Source organism: Fusarium musae, chromosome 6, assembly GCF_019915245.1.
Source record: "Fusarium musae strain F31 chromosome 6, whole genome shotgun sequence".
Lineage (NCBI taxonomy): Eukaryota > Fungi > Ascomycota > Sordariomycetes > Hypocreales > Nectriaceae > Fusarium > Fusarium musae.
In genome coordinates, this window is record NC_058392.1 from 1,894,552 (window position 1) to 1,915,144 (window position 20,593).

The following is a 20,593-nucleotide window of genomic DNA, read 5'->3' on the forward strand; positions in this document are numbered from 1 at the left end:
CGATAAATTCCACAAAAGTCCTCTGACGGAATCTTACTCCCACACACATTTCAGACTGACTGTTGCTCACCCTTGAACCGCACTCTTCACTCGACACAATGTCTGGCGAGGTAGACTACGGATTTGGCGACCTCATGGACGACCCAGAGGATTACTGCCCACCTACACCCCCTCCTACATCTCAGGTCTTCACAATGCAAAGCGGCAAGCCCATAACACTTCACCTCGTTGGCGCCAGCCCTACCGAAGCCCACCATCTCTGGAACGGTGCCAAGATGATCTCCGACTTCTTCGAGGAGGATCCTTCTCGAGTACGTGAGAAGACGGTTCTGGAGCTTGGCGCCGCGGCTGGTCTGCCCAGTCTTGTCGCTGCTATTCTTGGTGCGCGCAAGGTCGTGGTGACAGACTACCCAGACCCAGATATCGTCAGAATCATGCAGAAGAACATCGATGAATGTGACGAAACGGTTGAGCCTCGTGGCCGAATCGCCAACACTGTCGACGCTGTGGGCTTTGTCTGGGGCGCTGACCCTATCCCACTGCTTACTCGCTTGAACCCAACTGATGACTCTCACGAGGAGCGCTTCGATGTTCTTATCCTGGCAGATCTTCTATTCCGACATAGCGAGCACGGAAACATGGTCAAGTCCATCAAGGAGACCCTCAAGCTGTCCCGTGAGAGCGTGGCCTATGTGTTCTTCACATCATACCGACCGTGGAAGAAGGAGCTTGATGAGGGGTTCTTTGACATTGCGCGCGATGAGGGCTTCGAGGTGGAACAGATTGCTGAGCGAAGACTTGACAAGCCACTATTTGAGAATGACCCTGGTGATTTGGATGTGCAGAAAACTGTCAAGGGATATGCTGTGAGATGGTCTGCCGAGAAGTGCAGTTGATCATTACAATAAGGGCAACGGATAGATAGACGAAACTGATTGGCAATTGGTTAATGAATGACGATTATGACACCAAAGGTTGATACTGTGGATTCTCTTACATATGCACTTTGCACCGGCACATGCGTCAGAGTAATGAAGGTCTGACTACAGAGACTCTTACTACTCACGATGCTGTACTCCAATTGCTACGTTACTTGACCTTATGAGGCTCCATCGTAGCAGATGCAACAAGCCGTCGATAGGTGAGTACGTTCCCCACATCGATTCTTAAAAAGGGCTCATCATAGCACAAGAAGAAGCACTTTTGGCGCCTGCAAAAGGAACTGAAACTCTTTCTGTAAATATCCGCGTCAAGTCTCGCTTCGTTTCGACCTCTTCAACCATCCTTGCCTGTGTTACAGAGCCTTTTGGCCGATGACCTGTCAGCTGCTTGCTTGTCTCCAAGTACTGTTTGATAGCTCGAGAGGGGTAGTCAGTCAACTGTAACGGGATTTTTGTCTTATTTTACCGGCGGTCCACAAGCCGCAGAATACCAGACGTCGTTTCTGCGCCGCCCTGCAAGCCGCAATTCGGTCAACGGACTAAAACCCGCATTTTCATATCACATCATGTCCACCTCGCAGTATCTCCAAGATCTCAACAGGGATGGGTTTGTGGTCATAAAGTCAATCGTGAGCAAGGATAAGCTCGATGCTCTCCGTGAGGTCAGCTCAAAGGCTACTCAGCTTGCTCGTGAAGGGCAATGGCCTTATGGTACAGCCCCTTGACTGCTGCTCTAAATAAATATTCTCCTAATAGTTTGCAGTACGGACTGTAGGAAAACAATTCCCACCATGGGATGCCAATCAGGCACGCGAGCATGGAATATGGGGTGTCCAACATCTCATGAACCCTGATCTCCCTGGCCATGAGCTTTTCACAGAGCTGTACTTTTCTGAAGCCATTCTCGGCATTGTGAAGCAGCTGCTGCAATGCCAAGACGAGCATCTCGTGATGGAGCTGTTCAACATGCTTGTCAGGCCAGAAAGGGATTTTGAGTTAAGGTGGCATCGTGATGATATCCCCGCTGAGGCTAGCGAGGACGAGGAGATGGAGCGTCTTGGCAAGCATGCCTACCATGCTCAGTATAACTTCGCTTTATGGGATGACGATTCTCTCATTGTCGTGCCTGGCTCGCACAAGCGCGCTAGGACCTCCACTGAGCGAAACGCAGATCCCTTTGCCAAGTCCATGCCAGACCAGCTCATCGTCAAGCTGCAGCCCGGCGATATTGTCTTTTATAACAATAATATTCTGCACCGCGGGGCTTACAGCAGCAACAAGGAGCGCATGACACTACACGGCTCCGTTGGCCATGTGCAGGGCAACACTCTACGAGCCAGGAACGTTCTACAGCATGGAATTGGTAACTGGGTTGGCAAATGTGCTTTGGGGTCGCTCCCGGAGCAAGATAGGCGCAGGGCCGACGGCATGAGACAGCGTCTAATCCAGCTTGGCAGTGAGAGCGGTCAAGTTGGTTACTCACTTCAAGGCTGACCATGAGAGGCTGAGAGGAGCGAGGCCGGCACTCACGCTTTTTGATGTCGTTGCTTGGATATGTCAATGCACAAGAAGTAAGGTACATCCTGTAGTAAATTGAAGAAACTAAAAGTAGTAGCGTGATATTGAGCATGGCCTGGCGAATTGCAATTCTCCTTCTGGTGCCGAGAGTCTACTGACCAGGAGACGCAAGAAAGGAAAAACTCAATGTCTTGAAGCTCAGAAAAGTTTAGTATAGTTTCGTTTGAGCTGAGAAGGCTCCCCAGCTAGTGTCGGCACCACCAGGCACGAGCTTGAACAGTGAACAATGTCCTGATCAGACACAATTCACACCATTGCCAGTGTTATCAGTATCAATAAATCTTGATGGTTTCTCACCTCCTTTTCAGTGTTACCGATGCTGCACTTCGACATTGCGATACGACAGCAAAGGAAGCACATACGAGTAACCAACTCTGCCCCGGCACGACCGAGGTTATCACGATATTGTCCGGAACAAAGACCGACTTCCCGATGATATCTAATAAGTTGCAGCACCCAATACAGATGCGTTTTTCCTAGTCTGTTTCTCAACCCCGCATTTGCACCCGGATCGAAGTGGCTGCCACCTCGTGCAAATCGTTTGGGGACCCCGGATTTTGGAAGCTCAGTCAGATCAAGGAGCTCAAAGTGTTGGGCCGACTCGAGTTGATGAGTGGTCCCGGGATGATGTAACTATCATTGCATTCGGCGAGTCAGGTACTCATGTGTTTAAATAGGCTTGGATCTATTCAATAAGTGCCAAGTTAGTATACTGCACCGTAGCCTTATCATCAAACCTTCTTTTCCTGGACTCGGTAACATCCCGGCGGAATGAAAAGGATGGGCTCGGCTCAAACGCGGTGTGGAACGAAGGGTCAACCGGCTCAACCCCACGGGGAAATTGTCTTTAACGCGGGGGTAATAGACAGCCCAAAGGACAATTCGAGTGGCAGCATCAATCATCTACTCTAGCGGTCTGCACCTGCAGGGGGTAGAGTGCAGACTGACTGACTGACTGAATGCTTGCATGATTGGGGGCAGACAATATTCATGGGGCACAAGGTGCCCAGAATGAGGCTGGCGCCTCCATGAGCTCAAGATCCGATACAAAGAGGCCCGGCTGCCCATGCTGGCCTGGTGAACGACTGACTCCAGTTGAGCTTGATGAGTATTGTAGATGAGCAAGGTCATGAGCCTGAGCCGGAGCCTGGGCCTGGGTGCAAGATCCAAAGTCTAGACTACCCCACACGCACTGACCATCAATCCCCGCACCTCCACAGATCCCAGCACTCGCTTGTCTGATCTCAAAACCTCCACTACCTACGGAGTACATAGGTATCTGTTAGTTACTATTAGCAAATACCACAACCACCTACCGAACCTATACTGTGTATCCGAACTTGGCAAATGTGCCCGGGAGAATTTCTAAAAAGGACGATTTAAGCGCATCCAGGGGGGAGGCGAAATCGGTTCCGCCCTCAAAGTCGGCGATTCTGTTGTCTCTAGGCGTGCTGGTGCTTGCTGACAGACAACGCGAGGCTGGTTGGCGTTGGACAACCAATGGCGATACGGCATCATATTCCTGTCAGACCTGTCTCAACAAAGTGGGAGAGAAGACACTCAACACGTCGGGTTCAGCAGGGACCCTGGACCTTGATTGTAGGCTGATCACCACATTCTTGGGGGTGTTGTAGAAAGCATCGTTGCAGCTACGTAAAGGCAGGCAGGTCTAGGACGGAAGTGGAGCTGACGGGGGAAGAGAGTTTGGAAAGAGTTGGGAATTTTCTTCTCGCTTACAATGCAGTTGGATTGTGTTAGTCATTTTAGTCATTGCGCAACAGAGCGGGCAACTCCCTTGAATTCCGGATCTCCAAGCGTGTTTCTCGTAGATCTATAAAAAGCCGCACCTCAAGATCGGATTTCTGGCGTTAGGCTCTGTTACCGTTGGAACTCCTGGTTCTGTATTTTTACTGCCGCAGGGTGCGACTTTTTGTTAGTCAAACAGCAGGATTTTGTTGATGGTATCGAGAATTCGATCGTCCTGGTAAACCAGTGTGCCTAGAGAGGGCTGATCTGGTGTTGCTCAAGTTCCTTTGCTCCGCATCAGCCCTGTCTCCGCTTCCCATCCTGGACTTAGAAGTGATTTTCTTTCCGTAACGTTTTCTCGTAGCGCCTTTGATCTCCAAAGTAACGGCGCAACAGGCGGCAGTGAGGAGGAAGGCAAGAGTAGCCTTGATTGGACAAGCTACGTTGAGATGCATACGAGCGAGTTGAAGAGGTTGTCGATGTCAGTGGAAAGTAATTTTACCAGATAGGTAGGTAAGGTACCTACTAAAGCTGAAGATGAAGAGTCCTATCACGTGTAAACGAAGCACTTCAGATAAGGAAGGCGCCTTGAAGGCAAGTGTATAGTACCTTCCAGTTGTGTAAGGTGAACGCAGGTAGCTTCCATAGATCGTGAAGCCTCTCCAGGGCTATTAAACATTAGCACCTTCGTAGAATTCTAATATTGGCCGAATCAACCCCGATATCGAGTTATTTCACTAGAAATTCCTAGGATTTTGTCAAACTAAGTTAGACTCGGGACATGTCTGTTGAGGATTCACCTCCTAAGACAGTTGACGGATCGACCAAGTCATAGACTATGCCCTCAATCATCAGTCAGACTCTTTCAGTGCCAAAATGGATGGTCAACATCCATTGTGTAAGTCGGCGGCGGGAAACGCGATTTTCCGCCGAATTTCGACCTTGACCTAGGTAGTTTGCAGCGTCGTCATGGTATGTATCCGCCTGAAAAACAGAAACTGGGCCCCAAACTGACACAGATCTCAACCGCCCAAGGATAGACCTGCCGTAACCAGATAGCCTGTCTTGCAGTCTGTTAGGGCTCTTACGATTGGCTCGGAAGGGAACTTGAAAATCCTGGTTACAGGGGTCAGGGTAGACAGGTCCTTTGCCCCAAACCCCCCATGGGGCGAGTGCTCCCCCCGCACATACCGGGCGGTACTTGGATGGTACGTTCGGGTAGGAGCCGTGGAGAGATGGACCTGTAGGTCTGGAGATGGGAAATATTCAGGGCAGTCACTCACTGGATTTGAACTTTTCTACGATGTTTTGTAAACATGTCTATTGTATTGAATAGCCTCTTACTTACCTATGGTTGCACTGGAGAAAATGCCGCCATGATGGCTGAGATGAATCATCATCACACGTTTGCAACCACTCGAATCCTCCCGATTTCTGTCCTGTTTTATTAACATGTGCCTGGGCTGTCGATAACCGCCCTTGCTCGCTCGCTTGTGGCTTACAATGATAAATCACCTTCAAGACTTCACTTCCACGCCTCACAGTTCTGACACATGCCCAGGCAGCCAGGATGGCTTAGCAACACTGAGTGGGTGAGAGTTGACTTGGCTGCCCAAGCTGGATTGGCACAGACGAGACGATAGTGAGACTATCGAGATGGCGATGACGAGGCTCACCAAACCCTGCGTACGCCTCAACACGCCGTAGCCTTGGCTACTGAGGGTACAGTCCCCAGGGGTATCAAATGTGCATTTCCGCGATTTTTTAGGTATTTCTTGCCACAACAGAATTAATAACACCAATAAGATATCATATATTCAGTATATCTATGGAGATAATACTGGACTGATCTACAAGCAGATCAGTCAAGATTGGCTATAAAAATCCTTAGTCAGAAGTACCGATTTTACATTTGATCCCCCTGGGGGCTGTATTTGAACAAAGACCTGACTAACAGCCTGACAGACTTGAGCTTGGCCCAACCGTTTCTCATCGAGGTTGCCAATCATCAGGCTTGTCTGGCGTCAGTCAGGAGAAGACGGCAAGACATTCCGTTTATTCCGTGTGTGCGCGCCTATGAACACAGGGGACTCACCTGAATCACCATCTATGTATGTATGCATGCTGCCTCTGTCCGTTCGCCAGTACGGAGTACTGGGCGGTACCATCATGATCAGCTTTTGAAAGTGCTTTTTATGCCTTCGCGGCTGACTTTCCTTTCTTTTTCCTATGCGCTTTGTTTCTCTGCCGCTTTGTGGCTTGCATTTTGGGCAGATTCAGTGGCCCCTTAGAGATCCATTCCCACGGACTGATGTCGTCCACTCACACTCCCCACTATGGTTTGAGTTAGGAATAGGGAATAGTGTCGGCTGTCAAGTCTGCTCAAGTTGCATTCATTTTACGTACAAGGCAACCAGCAGCTTGATATCTATCCCATCTTTTAAGTATGGAGTAGGCACGATATATCAAATTCGGTCTAACAACTCCCGACTTTAAAAATCCAGACTCTTGATTCTTATAGCCAGGCTTGGCACGATCAGGAACGCTAGCTATGCTAAGCCAATGTAGACAGCTCCGCCGCACCCAGGGATGTCTTCGCAAAGTCCTCCTACAAGTATCTTTTAGTAGCTTATCACCTCCAATTTCCCCGCCCTGGCCCTTGCGCCCGCGCTACGCTGTCATACCCTGTCCGACCTGAAGGTCACAGCAGCAGCCCGAGGATTTTCCTACACCTATCCTCAAGCGTTATCCGAGCCGATACAGCACCTAGGACAGTCTTAGGTGCTATAGCGTATAGTTACGCACAATCCGTACGGAGTACTGTGACTCTAACTGCGGATACGTACCTTGCCACACCATTCCTGTTGGGTTGTCTCCTCTCTCCCCTCTTCACCCTGTTTCGCCACGTCTTGTCGCTCTTTTCTGCTTTCACGCCCCCTGTTGTCTTGCTCTGGGCGCATCTACGTGGCACCGAATGCTGAAGTTGTCGCTGCTGTCCTACAACAGGCACAAAACCCAGGCGCTACACTTTACTCGGTGTACTCCGCCCACCGCCCGAGTTGAGTCGTCCACCAGGGACCGGATTGTACAGCAAGATCTTGGTTGACTTGGGTCGAGGTCCTTTGCGTATGTCCTCGAATATTTGGGTTGTTACCAACCTCCAACAAACAGGAAAGTGCAGTTGATGATGGGAAATGTCGCTCCAACGCGGTACAGGAGGCCATGAGAATGCACTATCTCGTCATGAACCCGCATTTGCTCCATCTTAGCTGATCCCGGTGCCAGTGCCAGTTCCTCGGGTGTCTCGCCGATGCGACGACTTACACCGTAAACTTGACACACACACCAGCCATTCTGGGTTCTCCATCTTCTCCATGTCCGGGGCAAACCCCTCCTCGCTTGATGAGCGGTACTTCTCCGTGGTTTTGACGTTTTGCCTAGTTAGACACTTGTTGTTCCCGTTTTCTCCTCTTTCACGTTCACATTACCCGCCGTTCACGCTTACATGGGCAAGTTCCCCGATTGAAAAATTATACATCAATTGATCTGGGCGATGAGGAACGATTTCAGCGCCTGAACAACGCTTGAAAGATTGGAAAGTGATAGACATATGCAATATCCATATCCAAGTCTCGGAGCAGTCTTCCGAGAACACCGCTGTGCATCGCTGCTCACCTTCATCATACTGCAACCATAATCACAAGTATACCACCACAAGAACGACAAAACTTGATAAGATCTGGAAGGACGGTAAATGTGCAACAAGCACAGGACAGCACAGCCTAGCACACCAAATCACAATACAGTACATACATACATACCTATCTCTAGGTGCACATAACGCACTCTCAACACCAACAGCCCCTGGTACCGACCTTACCTTGGTTATCGGCTCGAGTGGGGGAAACAGCCGAGATATTGTGCAGCATTGTATGTACGGATACAGCCCTGACTGAATGTAGTGCACGAGAGGGGAAGCGCTAAAGAGAAAGGGGTGTTTTCATCTTTTTGAGGCTTGACCTTGACCTTCTTTGACCTTGTCCACCCCATCTCATCCCATCCAGCTCCTTGGATTTCATTCACTCTCTCCTTGGCTTAGGCTTGGCTTTGCTTGGGCGTCGCTGTACTGTTACCCCCAGTCAGTTAACTCCTACTGGACTTCGTTTCTCCTCCCCCCGTTCTTCCCGCCCACCCCATCCCCCCATCTTCTCATCCACCCCGTCTCTCCCGCGGAAGGCAAACCAAAAAGCAACCCTCTTTCTTACAGTAGCAGTCCACGGGCCACCGTCTATTTTCTCCTCCTCCACATGCCATGCTCTATCCTTAACGCACCCCGCAATCTGCCTGCATCTATCTTTCCCCAGCTCCAAATCCTAATCTTTCTCTCCATCTCCATCTATCTAGCTATCTATCTGCTCTGTCTCTTTACTCTACTTCTCCCATCTCCACACTTTGATATCAAGCATCAGAAGTGAAACTGATTCAAGGACTTGCTCTTTGAGCATTCACGTTCACAATGCTTGCCATTCAGTCTATGGAGGGCCCTCGTCCACTTCCTGGTCCTCCTCCCCTCGTCGGGCCAGAGCCTACTGAAGTTCGCCAACCAAAGCCCAAGACTCTACCCTGCAAGTACTGTAGCAAGCGGTTCAGGTTCGTCATCTGTTGCTGAGCAAGAGTCAGAGTAGTATACTGATAAGATCTTCTAATGTGTAGACGGGTCGAACATGTTCAACGCCATGAGCGCACCCATACCAAGGAGAAGCCATTCTCATGTGGTTGGGATCGCTGCGGAAAGACATTCGGACGAAGGTACGTTTACTCTAGATACGCTATATACCCCGTCTCTCAGGCCGTCCCACCTGGCACTCATAAACAGTACTCACTACTCACTCACTCATCCACACATTTTTCAATTCTTGCCATCTCCGCTCGTCCTCTTCCAGTCTTTCCTTTAACGTGTCATCCCAGTTGGGGGCTCTCCGTCGCTCCAGCTTTGTCGTCAAATACATATACTTACATGGATATTAGAGACCTCCTCGTTAGACACGAGAAGCTCGTGCATTTAAATGAAGGTAGCAAGGACAACAACCGACCTAGGAAGTTGTCGTCCAATACATCCTCAGCATCACATAAGAGTTCCATCTCTGAGGGTCAGATAAGCAATGAGGCTCTTGGACAACAACATCTAAATGTATCGCGACCTCCGCCACCACAACAACCACTCCCGCAGCCACAACAGTTTCATCATGGCCCCCCACCAAATACCCAACAAGGCCCTCAGGATCCCCGGACTCAGCCCCGAACTGCAGTTTGCAATCTTGACCTCCTCTCTGATGCAGCACTCGCGAGCTCAGTGACACCTGTCCAGAGAAATGTCAATGCGGCGCCTCTACCACCACATTCACCAGATTCCCGAAGAAAGAGTAGCTATGGAGAGTCCATCGTCGCATATACAACGGAGCGACCCCGGGAAGATCTGCCTCTGGGATCCGGATATGTGCCTCAACAACTCCCTAGTGGCTCCTACGATGATTATAACCCTTTCCTTGACGAGTTGACTTCTTCGTCACATTTCTTGCCCCCAAATTTTGAAATCGAACAGCAGATGATGTATTCTCGGAGCCAAGGAGGACCTGCGGGGAGAAGATCATCGAAATCGTCGTTTGTGCCAGGCCGCTTCCCCCCTATGCAAACTGAGGCACGAGATCCTGCAGACCCTGCTGCTCGGGGTATCGACGAAGCAGCACGACAGTCAGCCCTTCGTATCTCGGTATCGGACCACACAGTGATCAAGAACAGATTGGATGAGTTCTCGGCTGTTCTACCCAATGACTTTGTGTTCCCGTCGAGGCACACATTGACCAGATTCTTGGAAGGATATATCAGCGGACTCCACGAGCATCTGCCTTTCCTTCATCTCCCAACGTTTTCACCTGCCGAGGCCGCTCCCGAGTTGTTGCTTGCTATCCTCGCCGTGGGGGCCCAATATCGCTTTGAGAAGAACAGAGGCTATGCTCTTTGGTATGCTGCCAAGGCTGTCGCGATGGAGCAGATTCGAAGAAGGCGCATTTCGGAGGTTCATGCTTTATTACCGACCGCTTCCGCTTACAGTCCTCATTCCACGAGGCCTTCGCCAAGTGCCACATATCGCCACTCGTTTGCATCTGCACAGTCAGAGCGGCCTACAACACAGGATACTCACCGAGAGCCATAGTAAGTCTCATTCTGGCTCATATGAAGCTTAATTCTAACTGTGTTTAGTTCCCCAAATACTCCCCAGGCTCGGATTGAGACCATCCAAGCAGTTCTGCTCCTATTCGCTGTCGGTCTTTGGGGCGTGCCAACTATCCTTCATGAAGCATTGTCGCTGCAGAGTAATTTGGCAATTCTCATTCGAGAAGAAGGCCTTGTGGCGGAAGTCAACCAAAATGTTGTTAACGACTGGGAAACGTGGATTCGACTGGAGACAGCCACAAGGACGAAGCTCGTTGCTTATTGCTTTTTTAATCTTTGCAGCATTGCTTATAACATGCCGCCCTTGTTGTTGACATCCGAGTTGAACCTCTTGCTCCCTCAAAGAGGCAAGCTTTGGAGGGCCGAGACAGCTTGGCAATGGCAGGAAATGCGACAGTCGACACCAATGATGGAGCTCACTCTGCATGACGCCTTCTCACGACTCTTTGGCAGAACAAATCAAGGACTTCCCCAGCATCTGTCGTCACTGGGAAGCTATGTTCTGATCCACGCCCTCATCCAGCATATCTATCTGCTGAAGCAGACCTCATTCGCAACTGGCCTGCCATACAACATTCACCGAACCATGAAACCCGAGGATGTGGAGGAGGTTTCGCAAGCACTGCGTGTATGGCAGACGAGTTTTGAAGATCAGCATCAGCTCAGGGCCGCGGAAGCCGGACATTACAACGCATTGGACTCGAATGTGGGAGGGACCTTGGATTACACGGCTACAGCGCTACTGCGACAAGCCTACATCCGACTGTATACCGATGTGACGCCGTCAACCGCACTCGAGACCCGGGATCCGCTTTTGGTGGCGTCGGCGCTGAGCAGGACCCCCTTGCTAGTACGGAGTCTAAGACTGCACCGGGCAGTGATCCAGGCATTCCACGCCCTGTCGATGCTGGTGAAGGCTGGCGTCAACTACGTAGCCAGAACCAAGTCGGCCGAATGGAGCATCCAGCATTCGCGTAAGTCATTCACTGCATGCTTTGGCCCCTTGGGAGAGATGTCTTGACTTTGATTGCTAACTCATTGTCATAGTGTGCAATTTTGAGTGTGCCATTCTAGTATCCAAGTGGCTACTCACGATTGCGGCGATTGGGCCGCATGAGGCTCCCGCTTCACCCGAGGAGAAAAGCCTACTGGATATGGTTGGACGGATGCTTGATGAGACTGAATTTGCGGTTCCGCCAATCGATCCATCTCTTTCGGGGCAGAACGAGGTGCCATCAAGCGACAGTGCCAAGTTGCGACAACTCGCAGTTGCAGTTGTGCGACTTTGGGCAGAGACTTTCAAGGGAACACACATCTTTGAGATTGTCAAGGTCATGGGCCAGAGCCTTGACAAATACGCTGAACTAATCGAGAAGCCGAGAGACAGAAGTCCACCGGTCCGGTTGCTGGAGCCAAACATCAACTGAAAGGGAGGGTATCGACCGCCGTAGAAGGGGAGGTCAGCAGGATAATATGACGACCAGCAATGGTACTGAGGGGAACGAGTGCTTGGGGATTTCAGGCGTCTGGTTTGAGGGAATATGGGCAATAGGCAAGATGTTGGTTAACCCGCCATCTATTGAAAGATGGTGATCCTGGCTGGGCAAAGGAGGGATATCATGATGATCCACGATATGGGTTATTGTATACAAACGGCGTTTTATGGATGACATGTTGTGTCGATTGATTGATTGATTGATTGATTGATTGGAAAGGCATATTTTGATCAAGTTGGCGTTTGATATGAAGGGCAGAGGATGGTCTAGTGGCTTCAATGCCAGCTACAGTAGTGATCACTTATTCTTAAGAAGAGAGTCTTTTATTATGTGAATTTTGCACAGACATCACTGCATGCTAGCTACCTTGTTTATGATGAGACTGAAAGATGGAGAACCTGTTTGGTAGATGGATGTTGAATTTTCTTCCCGACGCCCAGGATTAGTCTGCAACGGTTGTGACTATTCCCCGCAAAATTCATACATATTTAGATGCAAGATCCATCTTTTGGATTGGATTGAATTGATTGACGAATGCAAGATCCACATCCACATGCGAAGAAGGGGGGTTAAAAAAAAGGAGGGGCCGGGGCCGAGCCGAGTCCTCCGAGTCAAGAGTCAAAGTCAAAGTCAGAGTCGAAAGTCAAGAGTCAAAGTCAAAAGAGTGTGGGGAAGTTAAGTGGAGACCGACAGTGCATCATACCTCGGCACCTTTTAGAAGGGAACAAACCGACCGAGAAATGGTCACTCACTCACTCACCTACAAAGCCTCGGGCCATTTTCTTTCTTTCTTTCTTTCCGAGGGAGGTGAGCTCGATAATATATCATAGACATAGACAGACGCCATACTATAGACGCATTCTCTACTACTCTTGTCTTCTCTTCTCCATCTCTAGTCATTTCTTCACCAAGAACTACCAGCCATGCCTTTTGCGACAGAACTCACCAAACGACTCGGCATCAGAGGTTTGTACACCCAATCCCACCCTCCTCGACTCTCATACTAACAATCTCAAGTGCCCGTCGTCCAAGGCGGCATGATGCACGTAGGCACCGCCGACCTCGCCTCAGCCGTCTCCAACGCCGGAGGCCTGGGTATCATCACCGCCCTCATCTTCCCCAGCCCCGAGGAACTGCGCAAGGAGATCCAACGCTGCCGCACCCTCACCAAGAACCCCTTCGGTGTCAACATCACCCTTCTTCCCGCCATGGTGCCCCCGAACTACGCCGCATACGCTCAGGCCATCATCGACGAGGGGATCAAGGTCGTCGAGACCGCAGGAAACTCTCCCGGGCCTGTCATATCGCAGTTGAAGAAGGCCGGCATCATTGTCCTCCATAAGTGCACCACGATTCGCCATGCTCAGAGCGCCGTCAAGCTGGGCGTCGACTTCCTCAGTATCGACGGTTTTGAGTGCGGTGGACACGTCGGCGAGAGCGACATTACAAACTTTATCCTGCTCAGCAAGGCCCGCCAAACTCTCGGCATCCCCTTCATCGCCAGCGGTGGCTTCGCTGATGGTTACGGACTCGCTGCCGCGCTGTGCCTCGGCGCTTCTGGAGTCAACATGGGAACGCGATTCATGTGCACCGTCGAGGCTCCAGTGCACCAGAAGGTCAAGGAGGAGATTGTGCGCGCCGACGAGACCGACACAACCCTCCTCATGCGCAGATGGAGAAACACTACCCGACTCTTCAAGAACAAGGTTGCCCTGGAGGCTCTCGAGGTCGAGAAGAAGAGTGAGAAGGGCGAGTTTGCCGAGATTGCGCCGTTTGTGAGCGGTAAGCGAGGAAAGGAGGTCTTTGTGAACGGCGACACTGAATACGGCGTAAGTTTATACATTGGGTTGAGTTGAGCATGTCATGGCTAACATAGTTTGCAGGTTTGGACGACCGGCCAGGTTATTGGCCTGATTCATGATATTCCTACATGCGATGTCCTTGTTCACAGAATTGAGAAGGAGGCCGAAACGGCGTTGAAAGAGAGACTCGCGCTCCTGGTGCCCGAGTCAAAGCTATAGAGCTAGACGATACTAGACCTGCGACATTTTGTTTAGAACCTGTACGACGATGTGCTGTTTGTGTTTACTGAAGAAATAATTGCAAGCGATTTTATAAACTGCGCCTCCTCTATGAATGTGTATGCTCTCTCTAATTCTATGCGACCGCGTCTTCGAAATCCTAGGATCTATGAAACGCATAGTCCAAACGGTGTCTCTTTTCATCATCTGATAATTCTATTCGTTTTCGAGGCCGAGGCTGCTGGACGATGAGCTCTGGCACACCGCGATTATCAAGCGACCACTCCTTCGTCTGGGTGAGGCTCACACCCGTCTCGATCAGCGAGATTTTGCCTCCAGGTCTTCCCATGCTCCAATCTGTGGGAGTAGTTCGTTGGTTATAGTTATGCACCATGTCCTCCGTGAGATGGAGATTCATCTCGAGAATGGCACCCCGAACGCCACAGTATATGGTATCTGAAAGATCAGAAGCCTTGGCTAGACAATAGATCCTGTCATATGTGGGACTGCCAATATGAATGGTGGCATCGGGACGCCAGTAGTTTCGTCTTGAAGCTCCATGCCAGTAGCACAACACCCCGTTTTGAGGATCGCATTTCTGTGGCTGATGCTCTGGCGCCCATCCTTGCTTCATAATGTGGTCATCCTTCTGGCTGGGAAACGGCCATTGTGGCGAGCATGGAAGAGCAGTTGTGTGATGATATGGCTTCGGGTACCTGAAGTCAAATAGACGGATATCCGGTGCTGTGTTGCTGCCGGATACGAAACGCTCTGTACCATACACAAGCAGAGAACTACCTGCTTGGTAGGGTTGAAAGCGATCACGGTATATCGCGTCTTGTGGCGAAGGTGTTCGGATATCTACAAGTCTGAACAAGGGGTTAAAAGCCGACCATCAGTTTCGCGAGACAAACTTGCCGATATGTGCCATCGTCCCATGCACTCAAAAGAAGATTTTCACTTCCGCCTCTAACTGGCTCGATTGCTCGAATTGTGGTCTTTTCACTAACTCCCCCACTGACCAGCCTCGAAGAATCGTCTACGTACATAGAGTTACTATGAGCGTTGAAGAATTGTAGGCCGGTCGGTGTAAGCTGCCCCCAACGCAGAGGATTTCGAGTTCCGCCCAAGGCGCAAGCCATAATATCTTTGCCCATGAACTTGGTGCTGCGTAGGAGAGACGCCTCGTCTGCGGGACTGGCCTTGGAGAATTCATGGTAATCCAAAGGGTTCAGTACTTGGTCATCTGACACACCAAGATTGTAGAGAGTCAAAACCGAGCCCTTCCCGCTTACCAGGAGATTCGTCTCGTGATGCCACTGTAGAGATGAGACTGCCACTTGACCTGGGGATTTTCTTATAGGATCGGAAGCATGGCTTAGAAGTGCCTCGTCCGTTGGGTTCAACTGTTTTGCGATTGTTGCAAACTTGTCTTTGCCAGAGTGTATGCTGATGTCTCCATTGGCCCTCCCGACGACAATATTGGGTATCCCGTCATTCTCTGTGACAGAAGTTGCTGTAACGTCCCCAGTGCCCGCCCGATATCCATGATTGTGGCCCCCAATCTGATACCAGGCATCTTGCTGTCCATCAACAGGTTTTATGCAAACCATGAGATTCTCACCAACGCCGGCAGCAATAACCTCGTTGTTCAGCGAAGACATTAGCCGCGCATCGAGAACAGAATGGAACAGCACTGACTGACTTCCAGCAACTCGACGCTGGAATCTTTCTGGCTGATTCTTCTTTTCATGCAACACATTGACCCAGAAACCGCGTTTCTCCCAGCAGCGATCCAAGTACGTTGCACGATCTGCAACAGAACCCCAGCGAGTCCCTGAATTTGTATCTATTTGCAGGGATGGGAACCGAGTCTTGACGAAGATACGCCAACCATCTTGGCGTATGAGGCTTTGAAGATGCTTCGTCAAGGCGGAAACGTGAGCTACGTCACGAGCTGTGTCGAGATGCTCGACAATATCTAGAACAATATCATCTGGAAGACTTGCCAGAGATGTTCTATCCATCATAGTTTCATTTCGCCCGATGCTTTTGCGGTAGTGGTTATGAAGTGATGCAGTTTGACCCTGATCTGGCCTGTAGCAGTATTTTCAGGTTTGTCGAGTTTTGAAGTCTGTCTCTAACTGATAGAAACAGATCGAGTGATCTTGATTCTGTTCTGGTTCGGTTTTATAATATGAAGGATTTTTGACTGAGGAAGAGGAAAAAAAAAACTTATACGACTCTAACAGTGAGTCAGCCATTGCTTACTGGTGGTGCCTGCCTGCCTAATATTAAGGTAGTTTCACGTCGTTGAAAATACCTACATAGTACCTAGGTAGAACGTCATAGCGGGTCTAGGGAGTAGGTACGTACTCCCCTCCATGTTAATGGAATAGACCTAGGTATCAGTCTCTATTCAACTTCATTCCCTGATTGTCATTGCGAGCGAATTTATATGTTTGTATGGTGATATTTCATTCCGGGTCTCAAACCATACAAAGTAATCGATGAACGGCCCAAAATCATAAAAACGCCAAAACATTCCCCGCCGTTAACAAGCGATAGAAGCTGCAAGCCGCAGACACAAAGACCGTATATAAATATGTCATGTACAGGAGGAAACATTCAAAAACAACCCTGTCGTCATCCTTCGACACGAAGTTCTGTAAGGCACAAGCCTTGAGTTGGACATGGCAAAGCCAAAAATTGCAACATCTTGCCTGCAATCAGAAAGGACCAGGTACAAAGAATGGAACCTAAGGATATAAAGCTAAATGAACGGATGTTATCCCTTCAACGTTCCTAAAGCATCAGCTGGGTTATAAAGATCGACAGGAACCTCAAAAGGAGCCTTTTGAGATTCCAGAAAACGTATTGGAAATTGCTATGGTTTCAAATTTTGCAATTGAACCATGTTGTGCCGAGCGGAAGCTTCACTTATCTCTGTGGCTTCACGCGGGGTGAGAATAGATCTGTTAAGAGTCTATAGCTGACTTTGATAGCCAATTTGATGACAGGCCTGTTCGACTTTGTTGACCCAATCACGGCCCAAGGTTATATGAATACCATCGTCGCCTATGAAGTCATTGTATACGACGAACAGTGACCGGGTAGGAGGGAATGGGAGGCGATTAGACTCGAACTCTATCCAGGCGTATAAGATTTGTTCGATTTCGATTAATGCACCACTGGGACATTCCGTCTTTTTGGCAATGCCTGGTGGGACACTTATGACTTGTATAGGGAACAAACGTTGGAGTTTTTCGACAGAACTTTGGGCTATGAAGCTCAAGTCAAAACTGCGATCGAATGTGACCTCTTGGCGGGTTGAATAGCCACCATCGTATATTGCTTTGACTAATTTCAAATTCTGTCCAGCAGAAGAAGAGGCGGGGAGGACGGGGGCAGGTGGTGGTATTTCTTGTTCCATGTCTTGTCCCATGTCTGAAGGCCAAGCAAGGCCGGAGTGGTTACCAAAGTCTTGGTTGTAGTCTGGTACTAGAGGGCTCTGGATAGAGGGAGCACTGAAAAGTATATTAGTCTAGTTGAAAGGATGCAAACGGTAGTGAATAACTAACCTAAATTGTGTCCCGGATGTCTGGGTTGACTCTGGCAGGGTAAAGCTGTCATTGATATCAAACTCCAAGACAGATGCTTGGTTGATAGAGGAGGTAAAACTGGGAGCAGTATACTGGATGTCCTGCTCTGATATTGGTAGCAAGTATGGCTCTGAATAGGGAGTTGAGGTAACGAGAGTGTTGTATTCCAAAGGATAAAGGGTTCGTGCCTGAGATTGATCCGGAGGGTCGATGGCAGTGATGTTGGACTCGTCGATGTTGATGTCGTTTGTTCCAATAAATATCTGCTTCTGAACCACGGGGCTTTCGACGTTGCTCTCTAAAAGAGGGTTCGGTGTTTCTGGTAACAGATGTGTTTCCGAAGCCTGGGCTCCGAGTCTTTCTACTTCGGAGGGTATCAAAGGCTTTGCTGCCGATGTCGATGATGCGGATGCTTGGGTACGTGACTTTCCCTTCTCCTTTTCTTCCTTCTCCTTCTCTCTCTTCTCCTTATCTGCCTTCTGGAGTTCAGTGCGTGAAGGCTTCACACGTTTCTCCAGAGGTCCACGCAGCAGACTCTTAAAACCTTTTCTCAAAGATTTCTTTTTGGGATAATGTGATCGCACCAGCATGGCGCAGCATCGATGCTTGTCTTGGCCGTGATGACGTTTAAGTATGGACAGTAAGTCAGAGTTTCGACAACACCTGAAAGAATATCAAGCGAGTAGAGAAGGGAGGAGACTCAAGTCACCGCTAAGACCCCAAGCAAACGGGCGAGGGAAATGAAGAAGAGAAACAATAGAATAGATTGTTCGGGCCTCAAATTAGGCTCTAAATCCTGGTCTTATCATACGCTAGAAGATCCGTTGAGCCTCATCAAGTACCGGCAAGAACATGGATGGCAGTTCCATGAAGGGAATTTACATGGTAGATACGTGGCAGAGAAAACCACAAAGACAACACTCCCTCAGCCAGACGAGCCACTACACAGCTGTGATATAACGTCGCTAGGAGAGCCATGTGCACCTATAAGAAAGTGGCATTCTCTTTCAACCCACCCTGGCTGCAGAATCAAGGAGCCATGCTAGCCATGCTATTATGCAGTCAACTGGTTCAGTGAGCGATATCGAGCCGTGGTTGGCCGAGGTTAACCAAGTCAAGCATTACTTGAACAATCACAAAGTGAAGATAGCAGCAGCAGAGCAGACACGGTAACATACAAGGGTTCTATAGGTCAGGCAACTGTAAGGGTGGTCCCTATTTAGGGAATTGTAACTCTTGAAAGCTGAAGGATGATGGGGGTTATATCACCAGTGACGTCTCGCTTTCCGTGTGAAAGTACAGACTCGAGGACCCGAGCACCTCGCTTTGTATGTCACAACCCATCCTCTGCATTAGTTCCGCATTCTCATGTGATTTATGCAATGTGATATCGGTGAATGTGACAACTCACAGGTGGGTGACTACGTGGCTTTCTCATTCGGAAATCCCCCATTCCCTCTCAGCCTGATTTGTTCCAAGACAACAATGCTGATCCAAATGCTTCACGTTATGCATCCTTCATTATGTTACCGGGCGTCAGTATACTGGACTTGGCTAGAACTAGTCATTGACCATAGTTTCATTCTATTTTCACAAACGTTAAAAGGTCCATTTCACTCCCTTTGCTAACCTCGGTCCCCGCTGACTGCCGTGATGTGTCTGACATTGGAGCCTCATTCGATATTTCCTACAAGTCTTGGACCTCTTCCGTCCTTCGTATCCCTTCTGGGGCTGCTCACTCGTTTCAGAACAGGACCTTGAATATACTCTCCTACCCGCTAAGTCGAAGACATGTCAGATGTTTTCACTCAACTAGTGATCATTAACTGCCGGCCAGTTTCTGCCAACGATCCCAACCTCTCCAAACGAAGAAACAAGTCCCAGAGCCCTCTACAGATCAGTGCCATACTCTACGGCAGAGCCTATGGCCTTGTCTCCAAAAATATAGCAGAGAAGTTTTTGGGAGCAAGCGAGAAACATACTTCTGGGCTTCCCTCTGTGGTAGAAATCTCATGGGCTCTATCTGGCTCTGAACAGGACTTGGAGACGAGCCAGGTTCATGTCATTCCTGAATTAGAGCAAGACCTCGTCCTTGGTGATGACCCTAAGGAACTGTACCAGAGTGTCCACCTCACTCCCCCAGCAAATTCCCAGGGGTCTAAACCAGAAGAGCAAGGGGAAAGTACCTCTTGTCTAGAGGAAGCCCTGCCCTTCCAATTCAACACCTCGGAAGACTTTAAGATTCAAGGCATAATCCCCAAGAATCAACAATCTCAAGAAACTCTCGAACAGCTAGTGGCTCGCTGCCGCACAAGAGCCCAAAACCCAAGCCCCCTCCACAAAACCGTAGCTTCAGAGCCAGAACAACCCGAAGGACTATCAAAGATCAGAACTGACTCCTTGTACGGTTCTTTTGATATCTCTTCCAACACATCTGATTCAGATGGGAAATGGATCTTGCCGCCGCCCAACGACAAATTACACAGAGAGAGGACTTCCTTGCTGCAACCTTCGGATGCTGATAGTCTGGTCGATCCCAGCGATAACATTGCCTGGGAGTTATCGACTGAAGCATCTCAAGTTCCTTCTCAAAGCTCCCAATTCCATGGCTGGTCTCTGGTAGAAACAGCTTCAGCTGATACCCACGCGAGCACCCCTGAATGGGTGGAAGACCAGGACACTACCCATGAGCCTCAGAACGATGATTTCGCCACGCACCCGGGTCATCGTTTCTGGGAATGGGACGTTGAGAGACAACTTTGGCGTCGAAAGGGTCAAGACGGGTCGGACGAGAGAGATTGGTTTGAAATTCCTCAATAACAATGGCTTGCTCGTAAGATACCCAGTCCAAGGAATTCCTTGAGCACTAAAAGCTAAAAACACATAGCCTTAATAATATACTGGTGTTTTTTTTTTTTTTTTTACATGTTTTCTGCTCTTTGTTTTAAACCTGTAGTTATCGCTAGACAGTTGAA

At 49.4% G+C, this 20,593-nt stretch overlaps 7 protein-coding genes across 7 annotated transcripts; 5 read left to right on the plus strand and 2 right to left on the minus strand.

Annotated features, from left to right (window-relative positions):
- Window positions 1–98: 98 nt before the first annotated feature.
- Window positions 99–896, plus strand: EFM7 (Protein N-terminal and lysine N-methyltransferase efm7; the record flags this gene model as incomplete). Its single annotated transcript, XM_044826062.1, has 1 exon — window positions 99–896. One exon carries the CDS (start codon window positions 99–101, stop codon window positions 894–896), a length of 798 nt encoding a protein of 265 aa, XP_044678979.1.
- A 611-nt stretch (window positions 897–1,507) lies between these two features.
- J7337_008444 (uncharacterized protein) lies at window positions 1,508–2,435 on the plus strand (the record flags this gene model as incomplete). Its single annotated transcript, XM_044826063.1, has 2 exons — window positions 1,508–1,652; window positions 1,705–2,435. The coding sequence occupies 2 exons, from the start codon at window positions 1,508–1,510 to the stop codon at window positions 2,433–2,435; spliced, it is 876 nt and encodes a 291-aa protein (XP_044678980.1).
- A 6,346-nt stretch (window positions 2,436–8,781) lies between these two features.
- J7337_008445 (uncharacterized protein) lies at window positions 8,782–11,926 on the plus strand (the record flags this gene model as incomplete). The annotated part of the gene is made up of 5 exons (XM_044826064.1): window positions 8,782–8,915; window positions 8,979–9,074; window positions 9,294–10,478; window positions 10,527–11,473; window positions 11,547–11,926. The coding sequence occupies 5 exons, from the start codon at window positions 8,782–8,784 to the stop codon at window positions 11,924–11,926; spliced, it is 2,742 nt and encodes a 913-aa protein (XP_044678981.1).
- Window positions 11,927–12,918: 992 nt separating this feature from the next.
- Window positions 12,919–14,016, plus strand: J7337_008446 (uncharacterized protein; the record flags this gene model as incomplete). The annotated part of the gene is made up of 3 exons (XM_044826065.1): window positions 12,919–12,961; window positions 13,013–13,824; window positions 13,879–14,016. 3 exons carry the CDS (start codon window positions 12,919–12,921, stop codon window positions 14,014–14,016), a joined length of 993 nt encoding a protein of 330 aa, XP_044678982.1.
- Window positions 14,017–14,176: 160 nt separating this feature from the next.
- On the minus strand, window positions 14,177–16,043 carry J7337_008447 (uncharacterized protein; the record flags this gene model as incomplete). Its single annotated transcript, XM_044826066.1, has 2 exons — window positions 14,177–14,885; window positions 15,064–16,043. The coding sequence occupies 2 exons, from the start codon at window positions 16,041–16,043 to the stop codon at window positions 14,177–14,179; spliced, it is 1,689 nt and encodes a 562-aa protein (XP_044678983.1).
- A 959-nt stretch (window positions 16,044–17,002) lies between these two features.
- J7337_008448 (uncharacterized protein) lies at window positions 17,003–18,208 on the minus strand (the record flags this gene model as incomplete). Its single annotated transcript, XM_044826067.1, has 2 exons — window positions 17,003–17,543; window positions 17,598–18,208. The coding sequence occupies 2 exons, from the start codon at window positions 18,206–18,208 to the stop codon at window positions 17,003–17,005; spliced, it is 1,152 nt and encodes a 383-aa protein (XP_044678984.1).
- A 1,201-nt stretch (window positions 18,209–19,409) lies between these two features.
- J7337_008449 (uncharacterized protein) lies at window positions 19,410–20,438 on the plus strand (the record flags this gene model as incomplete). The annotated part of the gene is made up of 1 exon (XM_044826068.1): window positions 19,410–20,438. One exon carries the CDS (start codon window positions 19,410–19,412, stop codon window positions 20,436–20,438), a length of 1,029 nt encoding a protein of 342 aa, XP_044678985.1.
- Between the last annotated feature and the right edge of the window lie 155 nt (window positions 20,439–20,593).